Source organism: Rhea americana, unplaced genomic scaffold, assembly GCF_003343005.1.
Source record: "Rhea americana isolate MKP2758 unplaced genomic scaffold, rheAme1 scaffold_559, whole genome shotgun sequence".
NCBI lineage: Eukaryota > Metazoa > Chordata > Aves > Rheiformes > Rheidae > Rhea > Rhea americana.
The window spans coordinates 115,873-127,799 of NW_028186711.1; the positions used below are offsets into that span (position 1 = coordinate 115,873).

An 11,927-nucleotide genomic window follows, 5' to 3' on the forward strand; every position below is an offset into this window, starting at 1 on the left:
GGGGGGGATTTGTGGTGCAGGGCCCTGGGGGGGCACTTGGGGGGCAGGGCCTTGAGGGGGGCAGGGTCCAGAGGTTATTCGGAGATGTGGGAGCCAGAGGGGGGCCGGGCGGACATTGCCTGGAGCAGGGTGTTGGGAGGGTGGTACCGGGGGTCCTTGGGGGGCAAAGCCCAACACGAGGAGGGGTCCCGGCTTGGGTGGGAAGGGGATTGCGGAGGGGAAGATCCCTCTGGAGCGGGGRCATAGGCGCAGGTGCTGCTTGCTGCATCCCGAAAGGATGGAGRGGCTCAGCACAGCGGGGAGACCCAAGGCGGGAGCGCAGCGGGGCAGCAGTGACCCCGCACGGCACCAGGCTCGCGTCCGGCTAGCGCGTGCCTGGGGCGCCGTGGGCGAGCGGGGCTGAAGGCCGTGCCCCAGTGCCGCTCCTCAGCGACCGTGTCTCGTCCCCACGCGCAGGGTGGCTCTGACAGGCCACGTGCCTCCCCCGTACCCCGGAGAGAGGCCGCTGCGCGCGGCCAGCRTCCCCAGCGAAGGGCCTGTGCCCGAGGTAGCCGACGAGAAGCCGTTGTGCGACGGGGAGACGCTCGTGGCCGCGGCTGCGACAGCCGGCGAGGCCCTACCGGCTCCAAGTGACAGAGCCGGAGCGGTGCCACCCGCGGAGGTCGGGAAGGAGCCCCGTGGGCTCGAGCTGCCGCCCTGCCGTGGAAYGGCAGGGCCCTGCATTGGAGAGCCGCCCCCGAGCCTGGCGCAGACGCTGCCTGTCCCGGTGCGGACACCTGCAGAGCAGCCGAGCCAGCCCACGCCCCGGGGAAGCTGCCTGGTCCGCAACTGGCAGGAGGAGGTAATTCCTGCAGTGGGGTGCCGTGGATCCCCCATCTTACTGACAGAGGCCTGTGGTTGTGTTTTGTACTTTCTCTCACGCTCACAGGCTGTGGATGGGGCAAGGGAAAGCCCCGGGAACACGCTGTTGTAAGCACCCTTGGTCTAAGCCTGCACCAGGGCACAGGCTGTCAGCACCCCTGGATGAGTCCTCTCTCTTTAAATAGCTGTCCTTGACCAAGCCTGAGCTCCTAGGATGACCTTGAGATCTGTGGGATGGAAAGGGGATGAAATTCAATAGTGCAAAATGCACCAGCATGCACTTAGGAACCAATAGGAAAAATTTCTGCTGTAACCTGGGAGCTCATTGTTTCGGAAGAGAGAGTTGGATGTTGCGGTCAATCACGGAGTAGTGACAAGCTGACAAAATGAAATGCCACGGTGACAGCAGGGACTGAGGCGATGCAAGAAAGTGTCAGGCCAGGCATTTTCCAGCAGAGCAGGAAAGTATTTGYGCCATGGGCAGGACCCTTGTGAGGCTGTTGCTGAAAAAGCAAGTGCAGCTTGGTAGCCTCTGGTGAGGCGAGCGGGGCYGAGGGGGACAACGAAGGCAGAGAGATGGATCCCTGATCCCTTTGCCGAGCCTGACTGCTGTGTCTAAATGCACCAGGAGCTCGGAGGGCTCTGCAGACCAGAGGACGCTGCTGGATCACGAGCAGGTGGGCCAAAAGTGGCCATCTAGGACAAAATTAGACTAGTAGAGTTGGCAGAKCTCTCTAAATAGCATCTTTGCCCTTGACCCAGGCCAGAGCAGCTCTGCCTAGGCGATCTGGATGCATTTAGCCTGCATGGAAAGTTGCAGGACAGAGGTTGCAGCCCTTCCCAAGTAACCTTCCTGCTGAGCATTCGTGCTTCAACTCTTTCCTGTGAAATGTCCCCTGAAGTCTGACCTGCTTCTCCTTCAGCACAGGCTGAACCCACAGTTTTTCATCCTGGCTGCACAGATGGGCGATGTCTTTATTCCCTTCTCTGTTTTACACACAAAGACCCTTCCCACATCTAACCTCACTCTACTTTGACCCCTAATCTCTTCAGGCCTTCCCAGGGGTTGTGTTATTCATGTTTTTGCACTCTGCATGCTTCCCCTTCGGCAATTTCTCKTAAAGTGCTGTGGCCAGACCAGAGAATCACAGCTGAGACCTCCTTAGGACTCTGCGCCACGTGTCCTGCTGTGACAGCCTACCTTGATGTGACGTTTCCTAGCTTCAGTCTTATCCCTGGACCTTTTCCTGCAGAGCTGAAAAAGCTGATTTTTCTCACTTCTAGATTTCTGCAGCTGTAGATGCAGCAATTTTTCYGCCAGGAAAGCAGTGATGGTCAGTAGTGGGGACGGGGTCCCCGTGGGCAGAGGCTAGTTCCCCTTACACTCAGTGTCTGCCCAGGTAAGTGTCCCAGGTTATGCGGAGGGCCTTGTCCCTCAAGATATTTAYCCAATGTCAACATTGTGTCAACAGCTGGCGTCCTTACGTGTCTCCTTGCCARCTCTTCTCCAACTGCTTACTGTGTCCTCGCTGCCGATCAGTGTCCGCTTTGCAGGGATCGTGGTTGCCTCAGGCCTAGGTCTCCCCTAACCCGGCCTCTTTCTGATGGAGCTGGTGCCAGAGCAGAGCTGGAGGAGCTCAATTTTGGTCTGAAATGTCTGAGCACGTGAGAGCCAAGTGCGCACGCAGCACCGAAAAGCTCTGGGGGTGCCACCAGCGGAGAGCCAGGGRTGGGGGGGCATTGCTAGGCCCACTCCATGTGCAGTGTAGAGTAGAGCTGTGTGTCTGCCATGCGCTGAGCTGGTGGCAYGAGCACGGGCCAAAGCGTGTGCAGAGGGGTGAGCGTTTCGTGGGGGAGCTGGGCTCCCTGTGCAATTGTTGGCTGCATCCCAGGGCAGCCACCCAAAGGCCGCGGGTGCGTCGTATTGTATGCTCTGGCAGCCTGACAGCAGCGATGACCACGCGGTGACTCCCTGCGACAGGGCCRTGGGGATGCCTGTTTGCTGGGCCAGCTGCCCTGGCGGAGGCTGGTTGGGCAGGGGTTTGCTACCAAGCTGTGTCAAGGCTCAGAGAGGTTGCTGATTTGCTTTAATGTTGTAGCAGAGCTTGCCCAGGCCAGCCGGGACGGCTGCGTAGGGCTGCTTTCCAGGTGGGCTGGGGACCTGTTATCTCCTTCAGCTCTTCCTGGTGGAGGGCTGTACAAGGATGTCTGACCCTTGGCAGGCAGGGAGAGGCAGCAGCCCTACCCCAGCTGCTGGTGTCTCCTTTCCAGTTTCCTGGAGARCAGAGCTTATGGGAAGGACCCTCTCCCTTTTGCAGAACATGCTTCAGCATCTGGGATTGCTCCTTAGCAAGGTGCTCTGGGACACCTTGTTTTAGGGACTTGCTCATGATGGGGATAGGGGAAAGGGAGGCATGAAGGCTTTGGTGCTATGCTAGACGCAGCCAGGTGGTGCGGGAGACACACAGAGGCCCAAAAATGAGAGTACTGTCATCATGGCATGGTGATGGGTGCATGACAAGGGCATGACCCCGTGCTGTGGTAGTTGTGCGGAAGGGCAATGCTTGGGGGAAACATGGGGTTGGCATGGTCTTGGGTATGTGGTGGTGCCCATGACACAGTGGTCATCATGTCTGAGGCATGGGGCAACTCAGCCTCAAGGGAGGAGGAGAGCATTGCYTGTGGGGACCTGGACCCACCTCCTGCCTCTGCTCAGAGCCACATAGGACTGTCGAAAGCTTAAAAGCCTGGAGCAGGCACAGGGCAAAGGCTATGCTTGCCTCYTGCCCCCTCCCCGCAGCCCCCACCRTCTGTTCCCAGAGAGCCACGAATGACCTGGACCACGTGCCCAGGCCAGAGCTGGGCAGCGAGGGGTTCTTCTACCGGCACGGCCACCGCGGGCTGCTCACCCACCAGCTCCTCTCCCAGCTGGCTGACAGCACCACCATGAAGGACGCCTACCGCCAGCCCTGGAGGACGGCACTCCCAGCACGAGGTGAGGCAGAGCCCCGCTGCGGCACACCGCCCCATGGGGCAGTGAGCGTGGGGGGCCTTGGCTGCCCCCGAGCTGACGGTGCCTGCTTCCCCCGCAGGGCAGCGGGAAGCCATGCTGGAGTTCATGCTGTACCAGAAATACAGGCAAGCCTGCGCTCTCTCGGGACACCCACCCTCGGGCCCCAGCATTGCCGCTCTCTGGGCTCCAGCTGTGGGTGGGAGGCAGTCCCCGGGTGCAGTGGCCCAGCTTGGTGGTTCTGGAGGGACTTGGCAGTCAGGACCCAGCTCAGCAGAGCTATGTTCTGTGCCTGGGGTATTTCCTGCTGCTTTCCATCCCTGCGAGGGCATGAGCTGCTCAGCGGGCAGACCAGCTCCTCTTCCCAGGCCCACTGATCTGGGGGAGCACAGCTGGGGTGAGGAAGTAAAGGGAGGGAGAAGATCTAGAGCTCGCTCTTGAGGCAGGAGCTGAGCCAGCAGGAGATGAGGAAGGGCTGGGGATGCTGCTCTGGCGTGAGTTTTTCCTGAGCATGGGGTGGTCCACTGTTCGCAGAGGCATTTAATTCACCCAGACCCCATCTGAAAGCCCCCTTCTTCTCCTGGCTGGTYGCTCTGGGCCTCAGGCCTGCAGCAGTACCCTGGGTGGGGGGGCTCCGTACGTCTGAGGGCACTGGAGCCGAGTGGTGCCTGGGGTCCTGTCCACCTCRTGCCTCCAAGCACCCCAGGGCTCTYTCTGCAGGAAGGAAATGCTGGAGGAGATCTGTCCACCCCCTGGTCCCATGGAGTCGGTCTCCACCACGCACCGGGACTACTGCGCAGAGGGCTTCCAGCCCACACCGCTGCCCCCCACCCAGGTATGGCTCACCCTAAGCGGCAGCCCCCAGGCCACCTATAGCTCACGATGGCTGTCCCACGAGCTGGGTGGGAACAGCTGGGGGACTCTAGGAGCCCCCAAGCCTCCCGACACCCCTCAGAGCGTGTAGTGCCAGCTGGGTGCCCTTCTCTGTGCTCACGGGCGCTCTGCTTCTTCCACCCGCAGCCCCATGACTGCTACACGGAGCAGCCCCGCAGCTACTGGCTGGAGCAAGCCCACAGCGTGCCCGTAAGCACCCCGTCGCCCCGCCGGGCCCTGCGCCCTCCGCGCTGGCTCTGCGCTGCTCACGGGGACCCTGTCCGTCTTCCCCTCCAGGGTGTCACCAGCATCYGCGCCACGAACGCTCCCTTTCGGAGGAACGCGGCCTTCTCTACCCCCATCATGGAGTACCTGGGCCAGCCCCTGCCCTGACACCCGTGAGAGCGGTCCCAGCCTCTGGCCTGGCCGAGCAATAAAGCGCAGGAGGTAGCGGCTGGCCTTGCACTGCTGGAAGTCGAGCTCCCGACTCTGCCCCAGGCGTACCAGTGTGTGCCTGCCACCCCAGGCACCCTACCCAGGCCAGATGTTGACATAGGGTGTCCCACATCCAGAGCACTTCGTTTCCCATAGCTTCCCAGGGGGCCAGCCTGCCCCTTTGGCGTGGGGCGCCCTCCAACCCCTTGGCGAGACGCTGCCAGGAGCACAGCCCCACTGCGGACAGCCCGGCGCGAGCCCGGCGTCCCCCACGGCAGGGCCRCGGCGCTCGCTCCTCCACGCGGGGCAGGCCAGCCTCGGGCGCTGGCTGCCCGAGAGGACGAGTCCTGGCGCGGCCCTGTCCCCTGGGACGTGGCCTCTCCCGGTGCCCAGGTGACGTGCGGCCCCCGGGGCCAGGGCCCAGCTCCGCCGCCGCCGCTCTCCGGGCACAGGTGGGTTCCAGTAAGCGGCTGCCGCGCAGCCAGAGCATGAGCTCACAGGAACGCACTGCAGCCCGCGGGCCAAAGCAAACCCCGCGGCGGCGAGGTCTTCCCAGAACCGCCCTGAACCCTCTCCAGCAGACGCAGCGCGGCAGCCTCCCTGCCGCCGCTCGGGACAGCCGGCGCGGGGCGGCTCTCCACGCGCGCCCAGCGCCAGCCCCCAGCCCCCGGGGGCCGTCGGCCCTTGCCTCGGCTCAGCTCGTGGCCGGCTYGCCCCGCGCTCAGCCCCGTTTGCAGTCTGGGGGGGAGGTCAGCGTGAAGCAGAGGCCGGAGGCAGAGGGCTTTGGGGAAATCTGTATTTCAACAAAATAGTTTGCACTATCTGACTGCTATATTTACACCTGGTGGGCGGGGGGTATTTACATGACCCGGTGGGGCTATATACAGGGGGGCGGGCGGAAGGTGAGGCGGGCTGGGGACGCGGGGAGGAACAGCGGCAACCTAACGTAGTCGCCTGTGCTCCGGCTGAGGGCCAGTCCTGGCAGGAGCCCCTGTCTTTCCCCCCTCGGGGAGGGTGACGCGGTTTGCCAGGGCCCAACTACTGGAAAGAGAAGGTGAAACGCCCTGTGGGGCAGCCAGGCCCCACATAGGGGGCTCAGAGCCAGCTGAGCCGTGGGAGAGCGGACGCAAGGGGTTCAGGACCCGAGAGGGTTGGGGGAACGGAGCCGGGATCGGGGCTGGTTCCTCCCCAGGGGGAGGTGGGCTTTGCTGGTGCCTGTGGGTGGGGGGCAGGCGGTGCCTTCGCTGCGGGGCCCCACACGCCCGAGCCCCGCTGCAGGAGGCTTCGAGCTGCAGGGGCTGGGGTGGCCCCGGCCGCCCCGGTCTGTGGTGTGGCCCCGGGGCCAGGCGGCACRGGGAGGCAGGGCTGGAGGCACAGTGCGGCGTCCCGGCGCGGCGCGGGGCTCTGCGGCGGTGCCGCGGCTGGGCTCAGATGACTTGGGGGTCTTTCCTCTCGCCCAGCAGCCAGTACGTTCGCATTTTCCCCTTGCCCTGGGGGCAGAGGGGAGCATTCAGCGCCACGAGGGCACCAGCACCGCAGCCAGACCCTCCCAAGCCCATGCCTGGGCTGCGGCGCAGACCTTGTCCAACCCTTGCCCAGGTGGGCTGGTGCCACCGCGGCCCTCTCGGATGCGACCCTGCGCACTGGGATCTGCCGAGGGGGCTCCCAGTACCATACCACACCACCCAGCGCACAGCACCCGGCTGGGGTCCTCTGCCGGGCCCCCTGCCCACCACCTCRTCCTGGCCTCACCTTCATCTCCACATCCCCACGCAGTTCCAGCTCAAAGCAGCCAAACTCATCCAGGACTTCTTTGGTGGTGGACGAGACGTGGATCTTCAGGGCTGGGGCACGTAGAGAGGGAAAAGAGATGTCACTGGGGTCTGGGACCAGGGTGCAACCCACAGCTACGAACCCTGGAGAAGCCAGCAGCCCACGGCTCGGGACTCACCCTGGCCGTTAGACTCCATGCGGGAGGCTGTGTTCACCGTGTCTCCAAACAGGCAGTACCGGGGCATCTTCAGACCAACGACGCCAGCACAGACAGGGCCTGCGGGCACAGAAATGCGCTGAGCTGCTGCAGGGTGGGAGAGCATCTCCTGGCTGCAGTCCCAGCTGAGTGCCTCCCCGGGGATGCCCGAGCGTGGCACGTACATCACCCGGGGTGGGGGGTGGTGACAGCAGCCCTCGCAGCCCYGTGCCCTCCAGCATCTCTCAGCTTGGGGCCCAGCAGGGCTCACCGCTGCGCGCTGCCTCGCGCGCGGGGCTCACCGGTGTGGATGCCGATACGCAGGTGGAGCTGGTCGTTGGGCCGGTGCCGGATCTTGAAGGTCTTGACGGCCTCGAGCAGGGCCAGGGCCATGCGGACGATCTCGTGGGCGTGCAGCTTGCCGTTGCGCACCGGCAGCCCCGACACCACCATGTAGGCGTCCCCGATGGTCTCCACCTGCAGCAGCGGGGTCAGGCGGACCAGCGTGCCCCCCCGCCACCCCGGCAGCGCCCACCTCGTCGGCATCCCCTGCCCCTGCCCGCAGCCCCCTTCCCGTGCCCCCGACCCAGCGCCTCGCCATGGGGGGCTGCGCGCGCTCGTGTCCCCCACCTTGTACACGTCGAAGTTGTCAATGATGGCATCGAAGCAGGTRTAGAGATCGTTCAGCAGCGTCACCACCTGGAAGGAGCAAGGGGCAGTGTGGGCTGCGAGCGGGCACATCCCTCCGAGGTGCCCGCGGCACGGGCACCGGCACGGGGCGGCCAAGGCAGGCCGAGCTCCGCTGCCGGCCGCGCGCTCCCGCTCCCACCTGCATGGGGGTGCTCTCAGCCGAGAGGGCGGTAAAGCCCACGATGTCGCTGAAGTAGATGGTGACGCTGTCGAAAGCCTCGGCCCGCACCGTCTCCCCGCGCTTCAGCTGCTCCGCCACGGAGCTGGAGAGGGACGGGGAGCCGGTGGGTGCCACGGGCCAGCGCTGCCCCTGCTTGGCGCGACCGCGGGGAGGATCGCTTGCTCCCTCCCCGTAGCCTCGTCCTCCCTGCCTCTCCACCCCTATCCCCAGCGCAGACCCGCAGAGCCAGGCTGGGGACCCCCCACGCTTGCCATGGGGCRGGCGCAGGCTGGCACCCGTCCCCCGGGGCACTGCGTGCTCCCTTCTCGCCCGTGCGCCCATCCTCACTGGGGCAGGATCTGATAGAGCAGGTTCTCGGCCTTGCGCTTCTCCTCCAGGTAGGCCTGCGTCCGCTCCTCCACCAGCTTCTCCAGGTTGTTGGCGTACTGCTCCATGCGCGACAGCAGGTTGTCCAGGATGCTGGTGCTGCCCTCCCTGCAGGGACACCGGCRCCTGGGAAGCAGGTGGCCGCAACGCACCCTCGCCCCCAACAGGCTGAGGTGCCCCCCAACACCTCCYCCAGGGGGGCTGCCCCAAGGGCCACCAGTCTCTGCTGCCACCCCCATCCCCRCCGGCACCCACTTGTTGAATCTGCGGATGAAGATCTTGATCTGGCCGAAGTCGGGGCGCTCGGCCGGCTCCTGGGCCCAGCAGCGCTCCATGAGCACCGCCAGCTCCTCGCTGTGCACCCCGATGTCGATGGAGGGGCGGAAGTAYGGCTTCTGGCTGTTCCGCACCTTCTGCACGATCTCTGCCGGGGCCGGGGGACACGGAGTCAGGGCGCCAGCGCCCCCGCCGCGGGCACCCGTCCTTCTCGCGTCCCCGTCCTTCTCCGCGCCCTCGCCTCACCTTTGGGRCTCAGGTCCATGCCCTCGACGTAGAAGGGGCCGTTGCGCAGGGCGATCTCCTGCACGATGATGCCGAAGCTGTACACGTCRGCCTTCTGCATGCCCTGCGGGGACAGCTGGCCCTTCTGCAGCAGCTCTGGCGCCGTCCACAGCTTCTCTGGTAGGACACAGCCATGGGGTGGTGAGACACGGCCACCCCATCCCACCGCCGCGGGGACCGAGCCGGGGGCGCCCGTGCCCAGGCAGCCGGGCACGGGCACTCACTGGCGTAGAGGGCGTGCGTGTCCTCGCTGTCGCAGGGTGAGCGGAAGCTGGCCAGCCCGTAGTCGGTGATCTTCAGCACGAAGCGGCTGTCCACCACGCAGTTGGACGACTTGAGGCTGCCGTGGTGCCCGATGATGCTGTTRTGCAGGAAGGCCATCCCCTGTGCCCGACAGACAGACGGACGCTGCAAAGCTGGCACCCCCGAGCAGAGCCCCGGCATGCCCCAGCACCCTGTCCTGCAGCCCAGCACCCTCGTTTGGGTACCTTGACGATGTCATTGATGAGCGAGTAGCGAAACATCCAGTCCAGGTTGATGCTCTCGTTCTCCAGGACATCCTGGGGGGAGCACGTTGGACATGAGCAGGTCCCCACGGACGCGAGGTGCAGCCAGGCTGGGTGCTACCCCTCGGCTCCCCTGGCCACCCCCCTACCTGCAGGCTGCCCCGCGGGCAGTACTCGGTCACGATGCAGATGTTGGGGGGGTCGATGCACGCCCCGATGAACCGCGTCAGGTGGTTGAACTGGATGTCCCGCATCTGGAGCCRGAAGCAGAGCCCAGACCATGCTGAGACCAGGTGGGACGCGCTGCTGCTCCGACCCCGGCTGCCCATGTCCCCAAGCCCCCTCGCCGGCAGGACCAGCCCCTGTGTCCCCAACCAGGATCCCCCACCATGGCCCGGACCCTGCACCTACATGCTTCAGCTCGAAGAGCACCTGCCGCGTCAGCTCGATGCGCTTCTTGTTGACGTGTTTGATGGCCACCACGTTGCCCTGGGGCGGAGGGGACGAAGGAGAGGTCAGCGCCACGTGCGGAGGGAGCGGGGCACACGGCGGGGTCAGGGCTCGGCACGCGGCGACGTGGGCGCTCTCGCTGCCAGCTGCACTGACCTTGAAATGGCCGGTGTTGGCGAAGATCTGGAACTTGCCATGGGCGGTCATCAGGGAGCCGTAGCTGGAGCCCCGCTGGGAGGGAAGGAGAGGGTTAGGGACGGGGACGCCGGGGCAGGGACACCCCGGCGGCAGCGGGGCGCACAGGGGACGGTGCAGAGGGGGCTCTGGAGGGCACGGTCTGTGGGGCTACACGTTCTACAGGGAGGGCGAAGTCTACAGGAGGAGGCGCGACGGCGGGACCAGGGAGGTGGCTCTAGAGGGCCCGGAGAGCCGGGCCGGGGCAGGCCGAGGCGCCGCGGGTCGCTGCTCTCACCAGGGACAGCGTGAGCCGGCTGCCCGCTCTCTTGTGGTACCGCTCGGCGCTGCCGAAGTGCAGCTCGTCCCAGCGGATGCGCCACAGCATGCTGGCCAGCTCCTTCTCCAGCATCAGCTTCCTGGGGAGCACGGCGGCGTCAGGCGCCCGCGGCCCTGCCGGGGACACCCAGCGGGGCAGGAGGGGCCCCCCGCCCTGGCCAGCGCCCCGGGCACCCAGCCCGCCCCACACGGCTTCAAGGGGCGCCCGGGGCTGAGGCAGAGGCTCCCCGGTCCCCGACTGACCTGAAGATGAGGAAGCTGGAGATGCCGAACATGACGAAGGTGAGGCCGGCGCCCAAAGCCACGATGGCCARCATGGAGAGGGGKGCTGCAGGGAGCGCAGGGGGGTTAGCRCAGCCCCGCTTCCCCACCCCCCAGAGCACCCAGAGCCCGCAGAGGGCACCAGGCAGGCCAGCATCCACGGGAGCCTGGGAGAGCACAGCTGGTGGGTTCCCATGCTCCCACTGGGGAGGGGTGCTGGGGACCAGGGGATGTGGGGAAGCCGTGGAGCTGGTGCTCCGGGGCCAGCTGCTCCAGTGCACCCACTTTTATCGCAGGAGGGGTCATCCACGTCGAAGACGCAGGGCGGGTTGTCCAGGGGGGGCGCCCCCTTCACCCAGCGGATGGGCCGGCCCAGCCAGTGGATCTGCTTCTCCGCACCCGAGTAGTGTCCCACCACCTACGGGGAGAGAGCGCCGAGCCCGTGCATCCCCCCAGCCCGCCCACAGCGCCCTGAGCGTCCCCTCCGCAGCCCCAGCCAGGGCACGCTCCCCGCCGCCCCGACCCCGCAGGGCCGGCGCCAGCCCCCACCTCGTACTGCCCGCCCTCGGGATCGCCCATGGCCCACAGGTTGAAGTCCGTGTCCCGGTCGTTGTTGCTGTCCATGCTCACCAGCCCCGTCACTCCTGCAGGAGAGGCGAGACCCGGGTGGGACAGGGAGCACATCCAGCTCCCACCACGGGTGCCAGCACCCCTGCGTCCCGGCTGGGCCACCAGCCTCAGCTCCCACCCCGGCCCTGCCGTTACCCTGGAACTTGCGGTCCCGCATCTTCTGGATGATGCGGGTGACGTTTTTCTTGGAGCCGCCCTCCCGCAGCGTCTCGTTCAGCACCATGGCGTACAGCAGCACCCCGTCGTAGAAACACCCCGCCACCAGGTTCATCTGCCGGGGAGAGACGTCAGCATCCCCCGCCCCACAGCCCAGGCGCCGGGGCCATACGCATGCCCACTGCCCCATACGCAGAGCCTCCAGAGATGGCACCTCCGGCATCGCGCGCGGCCGCGTCCCACCCTCGGCACGCTGGTGACACACCGCAGCCCCACTCAGACCGGTCCCCGGGGAAGGGGGGGGGCTGGCATGCAGACCCACAGGGCCCCGCTCACCAGGGAGTAGTTGAGCTGCACCCCGAAATTCTCCTTGGCTCGCAGGATGAGCTGGGTTTGGAAGTGCTGGTACTCGGGGTTCTGGGGCTCGTGGTAGGTGATCACCAGCACCGTCTGCAAGCGAGCGCA

General features: G+C 65.9%; 2 protein-coding genes across 2 annotated transcripts in view; one reads left to right on the forward strand and one right to left on the reverse strand.

Annotated features, from left to right (window-relative positions):
* Window positions 1-5,201, forward strand: part of SPAG8 (sperm associated antigen 8) — a 10,050-nt gene extending 4,849 nt beyond the window's left edge. Inside the window, exons 4-9 of the mRNA XM_085318877.1 lie at window positions 431-841; window positions 3,682-3,856; window positions 3,954-3,999; window positions 4,592-4,706; window positions 4,892-4,954; window positions 5,042-5,201. Of these exons, the coding sequence (XP_085175003.1) occupies window positions 431-841; window positions 3,682-3,856; window positions 3,954-3,999; window positions 4,592-4,706; window positions 4,892-4,954; window positions 5,042-5,137 (906 nt within the window). The 3' untranslated portion in view covers window positions 5,138-5,201. The remainder of the gene's footprint in view (window positions 1-430; window positions 842-3,681; window positions 3,857-3,953; window positions 4,000-4,591; window positions 4,707-4,891; window positions 4,955-5,041) is intronic.
* Window positions 5,202-5,960: 759 nt separating this feature from the next.
* The window catches only part of NPR2 (natriuretic peptide receptor 2), a 7,938-nt gene continuing 1,971 nt past the window's right edge, over window positions 5,961-11,927 (reverse strand). Inside the window, exons 2-21 of the mRNA XM_085318878.1 lie at window positions 11,799-11,918; window positions 11,442-11,577; window positions 11,226-11,320; window positions 10,962-11,094; window positions 10,659-10,743; window positions 10,375-10,495; window positions 10,059-10,133; window positions 9,864-9,941; window positions 9,602-9,706; window positions 9,435-9,506; window positions 9,171-9,330; window positions 8,908-9,063; window positions 8,641-8,809; window positions 8,347-8,493; window positions 7,978-8,101; window positions 7,779-7,847; window positions 7,451-7,625; window positions 7,131-7,229; window positions 6,932-7,023; window positions 5,961-6,669 (exon numbers count right to left, since the gene is read on the reverse strand). Of these exons, the coding sequence (XP_085175004.1) occupies window positions 6,607-6,669; window positions 6,932-7,023; window positions 7,131-7,229; window positions 7,451-7,625; window positions 7,779-7,847; window positions 7,978-8,101; window positions 8,347-8,493; window positions 8,641-8,809; window positions 8,908-9,063; window positions 9,171-9,330; window positions 9,435-9,506; window positions 9,602-9,706; window positions 9,864-9,941; window positions 10,059-10,133; window positions 10,375-10,495; window positions 10,659-10,743; window positions 10,962-11,094; window positions 11,226-11,320; window positions 11,442-11,577; window positions 11,799-11,918 (2,274 nt within the window). The 3' untranslated portion in view covers window positions 5,961-6,606. The remainder of the gene's footprint in view (window positions 6,670-6,931; window positions 7,024-7,130; window positions 7,230-7,450; window positions 7,626-7,778; window positions 7,848-7,977; window positions 8,102-8,346; window positions 8,494-8,640; window positions 8,810-8,907; window positions 9,064-9,170; window positions 9,331-9,434; window positions 9,507-9,601; window positions 9,707-9,863; window positions 9,942-10,058; window positions 10,134-10,374; window positions 10,496-10,658; window positions 10,744-10,961; window positions 11,095-11,225; window positions 11,321-11,441; window positions 11,578-11,798; window positions 11,919-11,927) is intronic.